General features: G+C 47.2%; 1 protein-coding gene across 1 annotated transcript in view; it reads right to left on the reverse strand.

Annotated features, from left to right (window-relative positions):
- The window catches only part of Iqck (IQ motif containing K), a 118,698-nt gene that overhangs the window by 48,574 nt on the left and 50,447 nt on the right, over nucleotides 1-19,677 (reverse strand). The window contains exons 5-7 of the mRNA XM_041666849.1: nucleotides 19,322-19,374; nucleotides 19,116-19,193; nucleotides 3,319-3,403 (exon numbers count right to left, since the gene is read on the reverse strand). Coding sequence (XP_041522783.1) covers nucleotides 3,319-3,403; nucleotides 19,116-19,193; nucleotides 19,322-19,374 — 216 coding nt within the window. The remainder of the gene's footprint in view (nucleotides 1-3,318; nucleotides 3,404-19,115; nucleotides 19,194-19,321; nucleotides 19,375-19,677) is intronic.

Below are 19,677 nucleotides of genomic sequence, written 5' to 3' on the forward strand. Positions count from 1 at the left end.
TCTCTGGCATCCTCGCTGTCTCTCCATCCCTGCTTAGCCTACAGTCCCGACACCCTGGCTATGTTCAGGGTCAGATCCCTCCCCACCAGGCTACAACAGCTCTTTTCCAAAGAGAAAGGCCTGGGTTGGTGTGGGGAGATAAATAAACTAAATGGAAACGGATTGAACACCCACTGCCTATGATTTAACGTTCTCAAAATGCCCTGTCTTTTAGGTCCCATGCCTCCACACCTGGTGAAATCAAAATGTTGGCAGGATTTGAGGTTTGTAAATGTGTGTGTGTGTGTGCGCGCACCTGTGTATGTAGGTGCCAGTGGAGGCTAGAAAGGGGTGTTGGATTCCCTGAAGCTGAGTTACGAGCAGCCGTGAGAGGCCTGACGCGGATGCTAGGAACTGAACTCTAGACCTCAGCAAGACTAACAAGTGCTTCTAACCATTGAGCCACCTCTCCAGCTCCTATCTGGAGTATTATGAATTATTATTTGTGGCAGTGGACTAGACATGCTCTGAATACTACTATACTGACTATTTCTTTATACCATCATTGAGTATTATCTGTGCATACACCTTACCAAATCTAAATCCCACATGACTTAAAACTCCATTGACCCAGGCATACTTCAGGCTCCCTCCCCATCTCTGCCTTCCTCCCACCACCGAGCCATCAAAATGTGGGGCACAGTTGAACACGCTGCTAGTGAGCACCCAGACCTGTTTAGTGCTAGACTCTAGCCTCTCTCGAGTAACTTAGCAATAAAAAGTGGTGGTGGGAAGTACTCGGTCCTTATGCTATGAACTCCACCAATCACCAGCAATTAGTCTACAGACAAATTCAGACAAGCGTGTAGACATATGAGGATATTCTGCATAAAACTGCAACTTACAAGGCAGACAAAAAAAGAACGTTGGATTGCTTATGGGTCAACAGATTATAATTCAAGCTATGCACAGAAATAAAACATAAGTGCATATCACAGAACCATCAGCCTTTGTGTGCTGACAAGGAAAGCTACTTCCAATCTGTCAGTGAGAGGAGAGCATGCGCACAGTACAGCACTTAGCACACCTAACTGTAAAAACAAAGTAAAATTTCCCATATGAATAAGAAAATTCTAGTAGGCAAAATATCAATCAGTGATCTGAATCATTTATTTTTTTCCATAATTGGTATGTATTACTAACATTCGCCACCAAGCCTGACTTCAGTTCCACCCCCAGAACCCACACGGTGAAAGGAGAGAATTAACTCCCGAACACTGTCCTCTGTCCCTCCACAGATGCTGTGGCACTTATGTGCACATGCACACTCACATGCAACATTCACACTTGCAATAAATAAGCAAATAAATGCAAAGGATGTTTTTTAAAGCAGATACTGTGGCTGGGGGATGGATATAGCTTAGTTGATAGAATGCATGCCTAGCATTCATGAAGCCTTAACTTTGGTCTCCAGCACTGCATAAAACCAGCCAGATCTCATGGTGACATTTCCTCAAATTAGGTTCCCTCTTTCAGCCATCCCTAGCTTGTGTCAAGCTGATATAAAACTAGACAGCACAGATAGGAAGGGCTGATTTTGGCTCGTGGTTTGAAGGTGTAGTCTGCTGTGTTGTGGAAGTTATGGTGGCAAGGGTCTGGCCGCTGGTGACAGTGAATCCACAGTCAGGAAGCAGACAGGGAAGAATTTGTTTTCTCCTTTTTATTCAGCCCAGGACCCCAGCCCACGGGTTGGTGCTGTGCATATTCAGGGTTGTCCTTCGCACCCCAGATGAACCTCTAGAAATACTGTACCGCGTGTGCAAGAGGTATCTCCTAGGTTATTTGAAATCTTACCATGTCCAGAGAGAAGATTCCCCATCACCATGAGATTCCTGTAATAGTGAAATCCATGAACACAGAGAGCAGGCTGGTGGGGGCTGGGAGCTGGGAGGGAACAGGGGAATGAGGAGTTGGTGTTCGATGAGGAAAACGTCAGTTGAGAAAGATGAAAAGCTCTGGAGATGGAGACGCCAGTGATGCGTGCGATACATCACGGATGTACTTTAATGCTGACCAAAGGATGTGCACAAAGAATTAGGAAGATGTTGGTCTCAACAGTGCCCCGATCCTCCCCACAGCTGTGGAGGGAGCGCTGCTCTCTGGAATGGGCACTGTACGTTCATCTGGAAGCTTGCTAACCTTGATCTCTGATCACCAGATAACTTAGAGACTGTGTGTGCACTGTGGGGCACAGAGACGCCTGGCACTCCAAAGTGTCCTTGACAATAATTTTTTAAAGAATGCCTTTGCTGAAGGGCTTCATGACAGCCTGGCTCAGGAACTCTTTAGAAGCTCACCTTTGACCTACAATTTCTACTTCTAGAATTTCTCCCATTTTAGGGGCCGGAACAAGTTACAAACACGGCTGCCCACAGGTGTCACAACACTGACAGCGGTCATGGAAATCAAGAAATGATCTCAACATCTCAAATAGGAAAGTGGTTTGAGAGACCCGCTACAACAGAAAGGTGATTTTCTCCCGGTAAAGAGTCTGTGCTGTTGCACGTGTTGAGGTCTCAAGTTATCGAGTTTGACCCCAAAATGCAGGTAATGGCTGTGTCATTGTCAGTGACTCACGTTTGTCTATCTTTTCTGAAATAATGTGTGTTCCTCTCTGCTTACATGAACCTTTGGGTTTTGTTTGTATGTTTGATTTTTTTTTTTAGGTAGGGTTTCTATTTATAGTCCAGGTTGGTCTTGCTTGAACTTGTGCTAGGATTATGGGTATGCACCACCATGTCTGGCTTGCAATGTTATTTTTAGGCAACACAGGCCAGTCAAACTCAACTTTAAAAAGTTGGAAGGTATTGAGTGTGTACGCAAGTGAGTAGGCCTGAGGCTGACGTCAGGGGTCTTCTCAGTGAGTCTCTTTATTTTTTGAAATAGGATTTCTCACTGATACCGAATCTCATCCACTAAGCTAGACTGGATGGTTAATGAGCTTCGGAGATCTGCCTGTCTCCACCCCAGCCATGGCTGGGATTACAGGCACAGTGCCTAGTTTTTTACATGGATTCTGTGTATATGAACTCAGGACCTCGGCTTGTATGGCAGGCACTCTTACAACAGCCCCAACCCTCAAATGTCTCTTTTATGATAATTGCAAAATAAGTTTTGGTTAAAAACATAAAATCCGAATCCCTCTGTTTGCAGACCTGTCTCTGAGGTCTACATGTGAGTTGCAACATTCAACTGCAGATGAATCTGTTTTTCCACTGGCCCACCATGTCACAACAAGTCCCAGTCATGCTTACTGTCACAGTCACAGGCGGCCCTTACCAGATAGGCTCTCCAGAAGGACTGGATCCTGATCACTGCTTCTTCTTCTGTCAGTAGGAGCGAGAGGGGGATTGGTGGCCGAGGGCTGAAAAGCAATAAAATGGTCATAGGCCTGTGAGAATCCATCCTTCATCCTGGCAATGCCTTTGACAACATAATAGTCTTCCTGATTAAGAGCCTCATCCATCCCCATTCTTAGAGGGCAAAAATGTCGTCTTTGATGGAAGAGTATACGCTTGAATTAGCATTTCCTGTTAAGACCTGGGATTTTTCACAACTCTTATTCTCTCTCTCTCTCTCTCTCTCTCTCTCTCTCTCTCTCTCTCCGTGTGTGTGTGTGTGTGTGTGTGTGTGTGTGTGTGTGTGTGTGTGCATGTCTGGGGAGTGGGGAGGGGTATGTGTGTTCAAGTGTGCACATGTACAAGACAGAGGCTGACACCCACTGCCCTCCCCTGTTATGGTTCACTGTGTTTTTTGAAACAGGATCTTCAGTTGAACTTGGAGCTCCTGGCCAGGAGGCACCAAGGACTGTCTCCTGTTTGCACCCTACTCCCAGCTCTGGGGGTTACCCACACTTGACTTTTTACATGGATCCTGGGGATCCAAACTCAGGTCCTCCAGCTTGCACAGCGAGCACTGGACCTGCTGAGCTGCTTCCCCGGGTCCAATCAGTGTGTGCGCTTAAACCACGGCTAGCCCACTCTTCCTTTGAAGGACTCAGGTTACATTGGCCTTGAAGATGCAAGAGCCATGTCATCAACCCAAGACTACATAGACATTGCGCAAGAGACAGAGCACCAGTGTTTGTGGGGACTTTGTAGCTTAAGCACTGCATGAGCCAGCTTGGTGACTTACACACACAATCCAACCATTTAAGAGGTGAAGTTGGAAGAGCCTAAGTTCCAGTCAACCTTGACCTCAAACCAACTTTGAAGCTCGTGAGACCTCTGCAAACAAAAGGTCAAGTAGTGGTAGGGATAGGGGGTGCTCAGCAATTGAGCACTAGCCAGCCTGGCACGCACAAGGCCTTGGTTTCAACCTCCAGGTCAGAAAAGAAAGAGGAAGAAAGAAAGGGAGGGGGAGGGAAGATGGAGAGAGAGAGAGAGAGAGAGAGAGAGAGAGAGAGAGAGAGACCTTGATACAGCATGTTTGGGTGAATAAATGCTTTTAGATTATTCCGAAACAGAAGAAACCAAAGCCAGAAAGACTGTGGTTTCTGAGACCCTGTCTAGGGGAGCAGAGTCGCAGCAGGCTCTGGCTTTGGGGCTGGCCGTCCTCCAATGGAGAGATGAAGTAGACATTGCTGTGGAGATAATCAGCCCCTGCAAGCGCAGCTTTGTGCGGACCTTTCCCTAATGTTCACTTTCTACTTTTAGCCCCAGCAGACGGCCTTTTGTTTGTTTGCTGCTTCTGTTTTGGCCTCTTTTTGCCTAATAGATGCTTTCCTGGCTGCAATGCTCTGCTCCTGGAAGCCCTGCTTTCCATACGCAGGGTCTTGTTTTTCCATTCTCCCATTGCCCGTGTGCTAGAAATCAGTGGTTGTCACCACCACATCACTAGTTAAAATGCCTTCCGGAGACTGTGGTACGGCAGCAGTGAACTTAGAGAACAGCGCAGGAACGCAAACAGCAGCTGATATTTACTGACCACTTTCTGGCCCCATGCGAAACCAGGCCTCTTCCCCAGTTCCAGCCAATCAGCCCTCTCAGCTCCTCTGAAGCCCTAGGGTACCAGGACAGCTGTGCAGGCTGTCTCTTCTCAAGGATGCCCAGCAGAGGAGACGCAGGGCCCTACCTCCCAGTCTGTCATCTGCTTACTCAGCCCTGCTCCATGGTGTGGGGCCACATCTGCCTAAGATGAGGGCACTTTTCCTTCATTGTTCCAATGTGTCTGAGGGCTGGTCAGCACCAGACACCTTTTTCTCCTGGTTCATTCTTAGGCCTCTTCTGATTTCCACTCAAATGTTACTTAAAGCATCCTTTGGTTAGGCTGGGGTCTAGTTATTCTTCTTCTACCTCTTGGTCCGATTTAGAAACAGATCTGTGTGCTTGTCTGATGAAGGTTCAAATCTACATGACAGAAAGCCATAGGCACCTAGCCTGATCTCACATTTGCTCCTCTTGGTATTAGCACTTGGGACAACACAGACATGCAGCAGAGCTGCGGAGGCAGGCCACTGTGATCGGGTAACCTGCAGGAACAACCTAACAGAGGGAGAACTTATATTGACCCACGGGTTCAGAGGGATCTCAGTTCCTCACAGTGTGGAGTGCATGGTGAGGCTCTTGGCCGTGTGAGTATATAGTAGAGAGCCCTCATGTCTGAGCTGTCTAGGAAACAGAGAGCTAGGAAGAGACCAGGAAAGAATGACTTTCCAAGTCCCTCTCCTTCTTACTTACTTTCACTAGCCAGGCCCCACCCTCTAAAGGTTCCAGCGTCTCCCAAATAGTACCACAAGCATGGCCTCCAGTATCTGCAAGATGAACCTGTGGGTACATTTCAGATTGAAATCCCAACAGCCTGGCAGGGTGCTAAGTGCCGTGCTGCACGTGGCTTCACCAAATCTTCACAGCAGAAACAGGGCTGCTGTGACCCTGCATTTAGGGCTGAAGAGACAGGAGGAGGGAGGAGGAGGAGGAGGAGGAGGAGGAGGAGGAGGAGGAGGAGGAGGAGGAGAAGGAGGGTAAGGCAACGGGAACTCACTCAAGGTCACTGACTGCTTCCTACTGAGAATACAAGCCATCCAGAAACAGGGAGTGACCAAAGAAGGGAAGAGACAGCTAGAAGGTCACCAGCACGGGAGAAGGAGTTCAGCAGCTGATGGATGATAATAGAAGCTAGGTCAGGATGCTTTAACAAAGAAGAGTCTGTGGCTGGCATCTGAGGGGAAATTTGGTGGTACCCGTCTTTTCGGTGGCAATCTTCCCTGCCGCAGGTTTCTCAGTGCCGATGTGGCGAATGTCAAAGTAACAGTGTTCCTGCTGGGGACCAGAGGAAGGAATAACTGCAAAGCTGAGGACACCGGGGCCAGGCCAGTCTGACAAAGGGCCTTGTCCAGTAATGAGACCCGGAGCCACTTTGCATCTCAATGACACGTGCGAACGGCAAAATGAGTGGCTAATAGGCCCGTGAGGCAGTAACATGAGGCCACTTTTAGTGATGTCCTGGCTTTCATGGCTAAATAATACAGCGCTGTGTCATTCGCAAACAGGAATCAGTGCGAGAGAGCCGGCATGTTTCAGGCTGAATGAAAAGGAACCACTCTTGCAGAGAAGTGCCTGGGAATTGCTTGCTTCAGTGGGCCATCTTGAAGGGACAGATGCCACGCCAGGGCCTTCCCTGTCTTGGAATCAGTACAGCTGGCCTGGGGTCAGATAAAAATAAAGGGGCAGGCCTCATCACCAGGACACTAGGAGCAAGAGAGATGAATGTGTCAATCACTGGAGGAGACTGCGGCAGAGAGGTCCCTCAGGGCTAGGGCTGGACATCCCCAGCGCAGACATTCTGTCACTAACGGTCTCCAAGACAACTTGCCTTATTAGCAACACTAATCAGAATGGCTGCCTCCTTTTCTTCCTAACTGGGAATTAAGAGTGTGAGTGTGTGTGTGTGTGTGTGTGTGTGTGTGTGTGTGTGTGTGGTGGATTTGAAAATATATTCATGTGCTTTCCCAGTGTTGGCTGCAAAGCAAAAGATTTGCGGGCAGAGAAGATATATTAGCATGCTTGCAAATGGGGCAGCGAAAAGAGGGGATTAGGAGTACTTGCTGCACAATCACAAAAACAAGAGCTCAGATCCCAGTGCTCTCGCATCAAGCCCATCATCCCGAGTCAATCTCTGAGAGAGGTGACATTCTCTTCTGGTGCTCATGTGTACAGGTTCACGCACCCATGCCCATACACATATGCATACACTCACAGACATAGACAGATACACACTAAAAAGATCTGGGAGGGCGGTCCTTGTATATTTCTCTATTCAGTTGTATGAATTACAGTCAGGTAGAAAGAAAGCTTGAACATTACATTTTAAATTAAATGTATCCTCCTTTCATTAGGTAAAAGATGAACTGTTCTCTTGGAACATAAAAGCAGGAATGACCCAGATAGAAATCCATTTCAAAAAACAGCACGGGCCAAGCTTACATCAATCATCATAATCATAATGTCTTTTAAAGGCCTAAGATTGGGTGCTATCCACCTACTGTATCTGGCAAGAGATGTGGCCCTCAACCTTAACTGCCTTACTCTCTTACACCCTTTACTGGGCACTTACACTCTGGGACAAGAAGGTGCATGTGTGTACGGGTATGTGTGGAAGGCAGAGGTTGGACGTCTTCCTTAACTGCACTCAACCTTATTTTTTTGAGGCACAGAAAAAAAATACCTGCAGCCCACTGATTCTGCCTGGCCAGTGAGCAGCCAGGAGCTCCATCCCCACCCCCACAGCACTGGGCCACAGGTGTGTTCAACTGTGCCCAGCTTTTCCCCTGGGTATTAGAGATCTGAACTCAAGTCCTCATTTTATAGATGGTGCCATCTCTCCAGCCCCCTCAAGTCTTGACTTGAAGTCCAGTAACCCCAGACATATAGCTGACTACCTCTTCAGATGGGCTCTCCTAATCCCTTTAATCCCAGGATTCTATGACATGAGGAAAGTCTCCAGCGGTCCAGGCATAATTCCTGAGTGTGGCCTTCCAGAACATTTAAAAATCATGGTTAGCAGCCCATGGTTGGGCTTTCGCCCCCTCACTAATCTCCACCCCAGGAAGTCAACAAGCAGTGATTACCCCAGTAGGCTGAGTCACTGCCCTGGTTAGACACACAGCGGGCTTCTCAGCCCACCTCAGCACGGAAGCTGTGAGCCCAGATAGCAGCCTACAGAACAGCCAGCATCAGGACCACATGCTCCCCCTATGGGTAAGAGATACAGGAAAGCTCTTAAAAGACCAAGACTTAGGGACTTGATCCCCACACAACCCGCAAAATATACCCCAATTGTGATGTTAACTAGCCATGTGTCTTTCCTATTGTGACTTGGAGAAACTTAACAGCCGGCCTGCCATTCAGTCTCCAGAGAGTGAGCTCAGGTTAGGGTGTAACATCCCTTCCTCTATCTTCTAGGTCCCTGAGATGAGGAAGGGAGATTGGAGACAAAGGACTTAAATTTAAACAGAGTGAAGCCCAGCAGCAAAGCCAGACCATTTAAAAACCAGAATGAGGTCTGGGGAAATGGCTCAGCGGCTAAGCCACTTGCCACACACGCAGGAAGACTTTACACTGTGCCCATGTAAAACCTTGGCACAGTGCCACACATCTGTAATCTACAGCAAGACAGATGAGAATCTCCAAAAACACCCAGGCCAGCTAGCGTGGCATACACAGTGGCAAACAGCAAAGAGATCCTGTCATGTCTCAACTAAGGTGTGAAGTGAGGCCCAGTAATTTAGGTTGTCTTCTGACCTCTACATATGCACCATAGCACACATGTGCCCACATTCACACACAAACATGTACACACATACCAATGCACATGCCAAGGCCAGAATGACCAGAAGTTACAGAATTTGACTAAATTCCAGATGGACCAGGAATTCAGTAATACACGCCTGTCACAGGACCTTTCCTAGAGCTAGGGGAGCATCAACAGACCAAAGAAAGAATTCCATTTGTCAAGCTGGATGAGCCAATTGGTATATTGGGGTTATTTACAGGAGCGTGGGTGACTCTAAGGCAGCTACCCCACCAGAAAGTGCCACCCCAGCCTGGATGACTCACGAAAAGCTGCTGACGGGTCCCATTGTTTTCCTCTTACAGGCAACAATGAGGAGGGCTCTCAGAAAAACTTCATGAGCCCTGCTTGATTCTACCCCCACAAGGCTATATTAACAGCCCTGCTTCCCAAGAGCTCCCCAGTGGCTTCCAATGGTTATCCCAGCTGCTGATTTCAGAGAGCAACAGTCACACCAAGCCCAGAGGGGATCTGTACACCAAGGCCTCTGTGTAGATGCCGCGCCCACCAACACATGATCCATCTCTAGCTTCCCCAGGTTGTGAGAATTCCTAAGTACTGAGGTTTATGTGTGGGTGCCAACCCCCCTAACCTCTCAGGATCCAGAAGGACCATCATAGCAGGTGACAGCTGACTGACAGAGGTCTGAGGGCACACAAATCAACTCACAGACGTCTTTTCGTCTTGTCCCGTTTATGACTCCTAAGTTCTCCCCAGTGCTCTCTCCAACGCTCTTTCAATGCTCCCCCTCAGTCCCGCAAGGCTTCCCGTTTATATATGCACACAGACATAGTTAAAAAACTCTTTGGCAAATAACTGATACCAAGCATGCATCTCTTAGGATCAACAAGACGGGTAAGACAGGTAAAGAAGGCACCAGTTCATGTACTACTGTCTCAGAGGGTGCGTGGCTGTGAAGTCCACCCCCAGGCCTATCTGAGAAGGGGCAAATAAGGGGAAGGACTATGATTTCTAAGAAAGGGAGAGGGAATTTGTGCCGTGTGTTAACTACATTTGGGTGGTTAGTTAAGCTACAAGTTTGTAACTGATAAACGTAGAGAAAAAGAACAGAAAAAAAAAAAACCGCTCGTGTTGTACACTCTCTAAGCACTTTCATTCCAGCGGCAGCTGGGATCACAGCGTTTGTGGTAACCCTGGCAACCAGCATAAGCCCCAAAGGAGGGAAGCAGATGGTGCTTGCCCCCGCCTCCCTGGGGCTAAGCAACAGGGTGCTGAGGGGTGTGTGTGTGTGTGTGTGTGTGTGTGTGTGTGTTGTGTCCACTGGCACCCAGGTGAGAAGGAATTCCTTTCTCTGGGGCTGGTTTAGTGATCTAAGCTTTTTTCCTGTATTTCTATGGGTAAAGGCACAAACAGTTAATTTTCTGGACTAAGATCTTGTGTCAGTGAAACAGAGGTGAAGGTAAGTACAGAATACTGACAGCTCGTTAGGGCAGAGCAGAGGCCAGTAGGTTACACTCTGCTGAGTTGGCTATTAGAGAATTTAGGGCCACCCAGACCTGTTTGTCAGTAAGGGCAGACATGCTGTCTCCCTGCTCAATGCTTGTCTTTCAAGGTTCTTATGTGTTCTATTAGCAAGGCTCCTTTCCTTGTTGGATGTCCTGCCATAAAGAATAATTGTGGGGGCTAGCTTTATGCAGATTTGACTATGAGAACAAAGGTTTCTTTGGCTGAGTGAATGCTTTCACACCAGGGCCCCACAGTGTGGGAAGAGGTCATCCAGTGCCTGTAAAGAAAGAAATTATGCCCAATAATTAATATACAACTGGGGCTATTTGGGACGAAGCCCACGATGGAAAGGAGGAATGGTATGGTTCCATAAGGTCTTTACAGAAATGGCAAGGATGATTCGAAAGACAAGTGTTCCTGAAGCTCTGCAAATCGGGTTCCTCACTACTCCATGTGTTTGTCAATTATCTGTCACTGTCCTTTTACTGTGTAATGCTTGGACCACATCACCTAAGGTAGGTGATTTAGGAAGAAGCATGGCTGTCTGGGACCCAGATACTTCCAATGACATCTGACGCATGGGCATTCCTGTGGGAGGGTCCTTGACCTGCAGTGTCCACACTAACTCTGCATAGCGTCAGAATTAAATCGCAGGATATCCAGTTACCATGTACAGGGAACTAGAGAATTGTTGGCATGGGCATAGTATATCCTGCATCATAAATCTTGTGACTAGAGACACCATTGGATCCTTTGGTGGCTGACTCTGGTCTGACCTGGACTGTTCCCCAGAGTCCGGTATGGTAAGACTTTGGTCCCCAGCATGAGATGGTTGGAAGACAGTGGAGCCTCTAAGAGAGAAGACCTGGGGGAGGGCTTCCAGTCGATGGAGGGAAGGTGTCCTTAAAGGGTAGTGTGAGACTCTGAGCCTCTCTTTTTCTTTTGCTTCCTGACCATGAAAAGGTTGAGGGTTTTGTCTATTTTTTTAATTAATGTCAAAATAAGTTTTATTATGACATTTTCTTACACATATTACTATTTGAATTTGCCACTTCCTCCCTCCCTCTTCCATCCTTTCTCCATCACTGGTCCTTCCTTCATTATCCATCCTTTCTCCATCACTGGTCCTCTTCCTCCCCACAGAGTTCCTTCTCTGCTTTCACAGTGCTTTGGTTTAATGTAAGATGCTTCCTGTAGGGAACCAGATGTGCAGACATGTGAACCTATAGGAAGCATCTCACATTATTCTAAGGGGTGTATGTGTGTGTGCGTGTGTGTGTGTGTGTGTGTGTGTGTGTGTGACAGAGAGAGAGAGAGAGAGAGAAAGAGAGAAAGAGAGAGAGAGAATGTGTGTAATATTTCACCCTACTTGAAAGCTCCTTAAGTTCAGGAAGTAAACAACTCAATGGCTTCAGGAAGTCCTTCAAACTGGCCAGATATACTAGGACCCTCCCTCCCCAAGCCTATATGAACAGTAAGGACTACTGAGAGAGACTCGCAGGCCAACCGAGGAGCCTAGAAGGGGCTCAGACTCAGCAGGCTGCCTGGAAGAAGACCATCTGAGCCGCCTGAAAGTGACATCCTCTGAGCCACTGAGCTGCCTGAAGGCTGTGCAGTAGGTTTTATGAACTGTCAGCTATGTTGTGCTGGCTTTGGTGATGCAGCTGTCTTTGGGTTATTTCTGCACCTGTAAGAAGTCCCTCACCACACTCCTGTAATAACCCCAATAAACTCACTGGCCACCTACTTGGACTTTGATAGTATCCTTACTTTCATTTGTCATCAGCTGTCCATAGTGAGTAGGTGTTTGTTCGTGTCGCCCCAAAGAACAATGTCACACAGCACCCCATCACAATAGACTATCCCCTCTGGAATCACATCTACCCCTTTTCCACCCCCAGGAACAATGTCACACAGCACCCCATCACAATAGACTGTCCCCTCTGGAATCACATCTACCCCTTTTCCACCCCCAGGAACAATGTCACACAGCACCCCATCACAATAGACTGTCCCCTCTGGAATCACATCTACCCCTTTTCCATCCCCAGGAACAATGTCACACAGCACCCCATCACGAAAGACTGTCCCCTCTGGAATCATATCCACCCCTTTTCCTTAAGTTGTCTTGTCAGGATATTTTATCACGGAAACAAGAGAGGACTCTAAGTCCCATGTCACGTGTGTACGTGTGAGGTCTGTGTATGGCTAAGTAAATCTAGATTGTACACATAAGAGAAGCTATGTGAATTCTGTCTTTGAGATGAGTAATTCTGTTCAGCTATACGTTCCTGCCACAAGACATTGTTTAACTGTAGGCCCAAAGAAACAGAGCCAAAGAGCTGTGGACTGGAAACTGTACTGGGAACCAAAGTAAACCTCTTCCCTTCACAAGTAGATTAGTGTGCACATTTGTTACAGTCACGGAAAGCTTACCAGCGTAATCCCCAGTCCCTGGGTTGTATATTCCCTTAGTGGCACAAGGAACTGCAGAGGTAACAAGCTGAAGACCTTGACAGCAGAGGTGATCTTGGACTACCTAGAAGGCTCAATGCTATAACCACTTAGGAGAGGAAGGCAGGAGAGGTACTGGGCTAGAAGTAACAGGGACTAGATAGCACCAAAGGATTGACCTGTAGAAGCCAGGAAATTGAGACAAAGACTTCTTCCTTCAGCCCCCAGAAGGCACTGGCCATCCCAACACTTCAAATCTGGCCTAATAAAACTGATTTTGAACCTGGATGCTCCAAAATCATAAAAGAAGTATGTGTGATTTTAACCTACCGAGTGTGGTAATGGCGTGGAGCAGCTAGCAGCAGCTAATACATCACTCATAAACGGCAGCAATAACACGAAGCCCACTGGCTTGTGCAGACAAGCTCCCCAGCAACGGGAGGAAGGAAGTGGCGCCATGTGCCCTAGAAAGATGGCCACCTGTATGTCAACCCTCCAGTGACAGGGAGTCGCTCTGAGGATTTATCCATTTCAGCATACCCCAAATCCCTGAAGCAGCTTCGCTTCCTGCCTCCCTCTGCAAACAAATGACACAGCAGCAGAGAAGATGACAGACTGTCCCCTGAGATTCTGGCCTTGGTGATGACCGAGACAGAAATGTACTATTCTGTAAGACAAGATTAATTGAAAGACATTTTCCCCCCATCAAGAGGGTGCGACAGCACAATTTCTGCGCAACCGCCATGTAGTTCTGAACATTAGAAGAAAACGTGTGCAGTTGCCTGGGCTACCTTGAAAGCTCAGGTGTCCCCAGTCCACTGTTAACTTCACTGCGAAGAGGCAGCCGTGCCTCTGGGACTTGTCCTCAGATGCCACAGAGGCAATTCTGCTTTCACCTCAGGTTGTGGTCATAAGACACCTATCATCATCAAACTACGGTGGGATTTCTCTTTATTTATTTTGTCCAAGGCTAGAATTTGGCTGAAGAAAACTCTTTACCCAAAGCAACCTTTTCTTTTCTAACACAATCGTAGCTTCATTGAAGGCCTCAGTTTCAACGTCTTTCATGAGCCTCCTCCCCTGAGACATGAGACCAGAAGGGCAGCGGACCCTTTATTTCCAGCTCAATTCTCTGTTTCTTTTTTGCTAATGAGTCTGATTGAATCTCAGGGCAATACTTTTTGGCTGAAATAGAAAAAAAAATCAATATGCTTCCTGTTCTGAAGAAGCCATTGCCTCCACCTAGCCGGTTGATTAGGGCTATACGCGTCAAGAGGATGGTACTGGCTTCTGAGTCAGGGGAAGGTCAGCAGAAGGTACGGCACAGTGCGAACCCACTGAAAGACAGGTAGGGAAAAAACTCCTTCCTCACACTCCAAGAGAGTCCTCGGTTGACTGCAGCACTGATCTCATCATCGCTCCTTTTCCTGTGGAGGAAAAGGGTGCACCTGCTCAGTGCTCCAGTCCTCCCTGAGGCAGGTGCACGCCCCCCCCCCCCGCTTTTTTTTTTTTTTTTGGTTTTTCAAGATAGGATTTCTCTCTTTAACAGTTCTGGCTGTCGTTGACCAGTTGGCCTCGAACTCCGCCTGTCTCTGCCTCCCAAGTGCTGGGATTAAAGGCATGCGCCACAACTGTCCAGCAAGGTGCACTCCCTTCTAACATTGATGTCAAATTTGACCACATAACTTGCATTAGCAAATGGGATGCAAACAGCAGCAGTGTTTGCCAATTGCATGGCTTAGCCATCGTTCTTCCTCCTCTATGAGGCCAAGGAAGGGGAATGCTCCTTCATCCTAAGTCCTAGACCAAAATGAGACATAGAACAGAGCCCAGGATGATAAGCACATTGCATGAAAAAAGTGAGTCGCAGACCTGTGGTGTAGAGCACTGAGACGTGGGGCTCTTTGTTACTGCAGCAGAACCTAGAGAAAGCTGTCCACTCCAGAGCATTGGAGGGGACGTGGCAGCCTCACAAAAGAGAACGTATTATCAGGGTGCTCTCATCTGCAAGTGCCAGAAATTACACTCAAACTGGCTGAAGGAAGAAAACGTAGGAAAGGAGGTGTTTAGCTGCTCACTTAACTCCAAAGGAACAAAGTTGGCAGTAGGTGTGGCCAGATAATAAATAAATAAATAAATAAATAAATAAGAACTCAGACTTTTATCATCTCTCAAGCCTGCTTTTTTTAAATCAGGCACAGTTTTGTTGATTGCTTTCATCAACTCCAGAATGGTCACTTAGAGATTCAAATCTAGACCCAGGGCTGCAGCCCATAGGTAGAGCACTTGTCTAACAGGCCCAAGGCCCTGGGTTTGATCCCTACAGCTGAAAAAACAAAAGCAAAGATCTAAGTCTAGTGGAAGAGAAATTCCTTCCTGGTGCCTCAGACTGAACAGGCTTAGATGGTAATCATCGGGGATTCCTGCTGTTTGGACAGCCCTGTCCCATCCTCAGCTAAGTGCTCTAGCTCACTAGAGTACCTGAACTGAGAAACACGGGAAGTTAAGCACCCAGAAGCAGGAGAATCAACGCAGAAAAGTCTTATGTTTTAATATAACTTATATTTTGTTATAACTATGGAAAAGCCATAAATATCTACCAAAAGTGGGGAGGTAGAGCAAAAAGGAAAGCAATGAATATCCCCCTCTTCCTTTTGCAACCTTCTTTCGAGACAAGGTTTCAAACCTGCTATACAGCTATCTAATTAAGGAGTAAGCAAGGACTGAATGTCTGTCCCTCTGCCTCCACCTCTGGAGGGCTAAGATGGCAGACATGCACCCCCACGCCCAGTTATGAAGTGCCAGCGACTGAACCTGGGCTTCGGGGTGCTAGGCAAGCGCTCTACCTCTCTCCTACCTGAGCCTCAGCCTCAGGCCCGTTCTGCATTCTTAAAGTAATCCTTTGCTAGGAGAAAAATTAAAGTCATCCATGTTGGGATGAAGCATCGTTCTGAAAGACTCTTTAGGTCTAGAGTGATTTAATTCCATGACAATTCTTGACTTGAAGTGTTTTTTTTTTCACTGTATAATTTATTTCATAAAGATGCATATTTTGTACATGATGAATTCTAGTTACAGTTTTATGAGCTGAAGAGTATTTTTAAAGATTGTCAATGTCCTAGGCTATACAAAAAATATTCAAACAAAAATAGGCTTGGGAAGAGTAGCTATAGAAGACTAGACAGAATACAGAGTCTGCTAAATTGAGGGCAGGGAGAGGGGGGAATGGATGGATCGGGTAGGAAAAGGATCATTTACAGGATAATCACTAATAGCCACTGTGACAAAAACCTCCAATCCAGCTCTGATCTCACATGACAATGGCACTGTGCTGTAGGCAGCTGGACTTTGACATTAAGATAAGAGCCAGGTTCCAACAGAAGACGGCTCACAGACGGGTAGACAGGCTTACTAGAGGCAGTTAAGTGGTAGCAGATATATTTAGCATGACATCTCACACAGGGGTTGTTAGCTAAAGACAGACCAGGAAAGGAAGCTCTCATTAAGTCAAAATGCCCACTTCAGATCCCCTAAATTACCATGTGCATGTATTACATCCTTTATGAGGTCAATTTTCTCCCAGTTTCAGTTCTGATCCTGTCACGTTCTGGTTGACACGGAAGGCAGTAGTGGTGAACTAAGCTCTTGACGGGGCTGACTGGAGGCAGGCTGCCCAGGTTCAAGTCCTGTCTCTACTGCCCCCAAAACTCGTGCACAGCCCAGTATAGCACCCATGAACCCACCAGTCTTCCTTGGGCTGGACTCTGTGAGGAGGGGTTGAAAAGGATTAAGAACCTCTTAGACAGAGAAAGTTAAGAACGGGGTGGAGCATCTCCACTTCCTGTGTGTTCTAACTTCGCTATCATTTATAAGAGTGTGGTTGGCCTGCATCGGGTTGCATGAGCGGGGAAACAGCGCAGTGATGACTGTATTTCCCCAAGATTACTTCCTTTATTGTTCACTTCCCACTTTCAGCATCTCTATCCAAGAGCTGCGGGGAGGTTAAAAGGGATCACAGTCAACAAAGCATTTAGCAGAGTGACTGCTCGGTTAGCCCAGTTATTAGCACCCAGATGCAGGGTGACCTCTGCCGCAGGGTGATTTCTCCCTGACAGAGAATTCAAGCCTGATTGTACTCTAAGGTTACTCGGGAAGCTAGCTTGATACACACCTCTCATTCCAGCATTCAGGAAGCTGAGACAGGAGGATTGAAAGTTTAAGGCCAACCTAAGCTACATGGTAAGATTCTGTCTCAAAAAATAGAAACCATAACAAATAAACTGTACACAGAGGAAGCTTTTAGAAACAAAAACAAAATAATGTGATGCTCAGACCATCCTGAAAGTTTGGATTTAACAGGTCTTGAGGGAAACAAAGTTCTATAGACGATATAACAATTTTTATTCTTATTGTTAGGTTTAGGGACAAGGTCTCACTATATAGTCCTAGACTACCTGGAGCTCGCTCTGTAGACCAGGCTGGCTTCAAACCCACAGAGATCAGCCTGCCTCTTCCTCCCGAGTGCTGGGGTTAAAGGCATCACTGCCACTCCTGACTTGCATTTGATGTTATACTTTGGTTGTGAGCCGAGCCTCTCACGACTGAGCCATTTCTGTAGCCCTGGCTTGCAGATGATGTCTAAATGCAGCCAGGGTAGAAAAGCCATAGGATTAGAGCAGATGTTCCCAACTGGGGTAAACTGCCTCACCGCCAGCCTTGAGACATGCATCTGTCTGCAGATTGCTGCAATATTAAAACTGGCATCTAGTAGGGAAAGGGCACCGATGCTGCCAACATCACAATGCACACCACAGCTCTTCACACAGCCCAAGTTCATAAACCTGGACTGCAGCTTGTTTCCCAGCTCCTGTCCTCGTATGCCTGAAGGACTCTGGTTCCTGCTTGCTTCGCTGGCTCTTCCAGCTCCAGGGTACCCTGGAAGAACACGTTCCCTAATTCCTCCAATGCAAGTCAAGACTCAACCCCGTAGGGCTGGCTCCAGGCCTGGGAAGGGTCTCCCGCCTCACCACTTTCCTTACTGTTTTGTTAACACCCGAATTAAAACACCACACAAACTCAGCTGCTTAGCAACACGCCTCTCTCTTCTGGGGCTTCAGCCCTGATTGGTCCATTTCTGGTGTCCTCAGCACCGAACTTTCTGTGTTATGGCGGGGAGGTGTTGCCCGGATTTTATTACATCCTGTGGATCCGATTTCACTTTTGTCATGCTCCTGGAAAGATAATGGAAGCACAGGACGCAAAAGCCAGCAGAAGCCAGAGTACTGTGTCTCTAGCTGCAAAGATGGCTACTACATCTCGGTGTGTCTCTGTGAGCTACGAGGGGACCTCAAGGCCCCTTGAAGCATCCCAGGCAGTAAGAGACTAGGGGTCTACAAGATTCTCATGGAGAATCTCATGGATAGAAGGTCTTGTATGTTGTCTTTTAGGTTCATTGTATATGTATGGGTATTTTGGTACATGTACGTCTGTGTACCACCTGGGAGCCTAGTACCTGAAGAGGTCAGCACTAGATCCTCTGGAACCAGAGTTACAGATGTTTGTGCACTGCCATGGGGGTACTCAGAATAAAACCTGGGTCCTCTGCAAGAACAGGTGCTCTTATCCACTGAGCCATCTCTCGGCACTCACCCCCATCTCACCGCATAGCTCTGGATGGCCTTGAATTCACCGTGTAGATTAGGCTGGGCTTGAGTGTGAGACCTGGGGGGAAGTGCAGCTCTGCTAGTAAATAGCTGGTCATCTGGCGGGCACTAGGGCAAGTCTCACTAGCAGAGACAGACAGAAACAAAGACAGAGGAAGACACTGGGAAGGAAAATTATCTAGGCTAAGAATTCTTCTGTGTTATTTCTGAAGTGTTTCTGGGAAGGAACCAGTGTGGAGACAGAGCGAGCTGGAGACAAGAGCCCCGAGTGTAACTGACCTAGAGTCCTAGATGCCATTCATGAGCACATTCCCTTATACTAAAGAAAGCCATCGCGAGCATAACCTTGAGATTAGGATTGGGTGGGCAAGAGGGCTCGGTGGCTGGAGCTACATAAGCATGAGGACCAGAGTTGGGCTCCCCAGAATCCACACAAATGCTGGAAGAGAGTGATGGCTGCCTGCACTTCCAGTCCTCAGAAGGCAAATACAGAGGATCCCAGAGCAAGCTGGCCGCCCAGACCGACTACATCAGCAAGCTTCAATGAACAAGGCGAACGGTGATCAGAGAGGACTTCCAACGGCAGCCTCAGCCTTTACATGTGGGCCCACACACTAACAAACACTCATACACACATCCATGCACACCAAACTCACATACACGTAAGAGAAAAACTATTGGAAGTCAACTATTCACACTTACTGGGCCTTGAGCCATTCCTCCACGAAGGGAATGGAGAAGAATTCTGTGAATGGCTCCCCTGCCCTCTTCGGATTCTGACTGGTCACACAGCCATGTTTGATTGACAAGAAAAAGGACAAGAATTAAGTCGGTTGTTGTTCTTCTATTGAAAATCAACACAAACAAATGCTCAGGGCCATTGAATGTTAATGACAGGAACGACTTACTTGTACAGCCACTCAGTCAGGAAATCGCAGGCAATGAATTTGGTTCTCTTCCTCTAAAGGGAGAAGATAAAATTAAGTTATATTCTTACTTTACCCACATGTCTGTATAGCACAAAGAGAGCAGTAAATTGGTTAGAACCATTTTAATATGTATGGGTCCATTATGAGGTGTGTGCTGACAGTATAAAGCAACCTGAGAGTATTTCTCCAGTCAACCTTGAATAAAGCATTTTCTGACAGGAGGGACTAATAAAAGACTGTGAGTGCACCTAGTGGGTGCTTATTACATGTTCTATACCTCAGGAGGCTGACTTTGAAAAAAAGATAGATTTATTTGTTTTATATGTAGGAGTATT

The sequence above is a fragment of the Microtus oregoni genome, unplaced genomic scaffold (genome assembly GCF_018167655.1).
Source record: "Microtus oregoni isolate MIOR12 unplaced genomic scaffold, Mior012 000016F_ref0000370, whole genome shotgun sequence".
Taxonomy (NCBI): Eukaryota; Metazoa; Chordata; class Mammalia; order Rodentia; family Cricetidae; genus Microtus; species Microtus oregoni.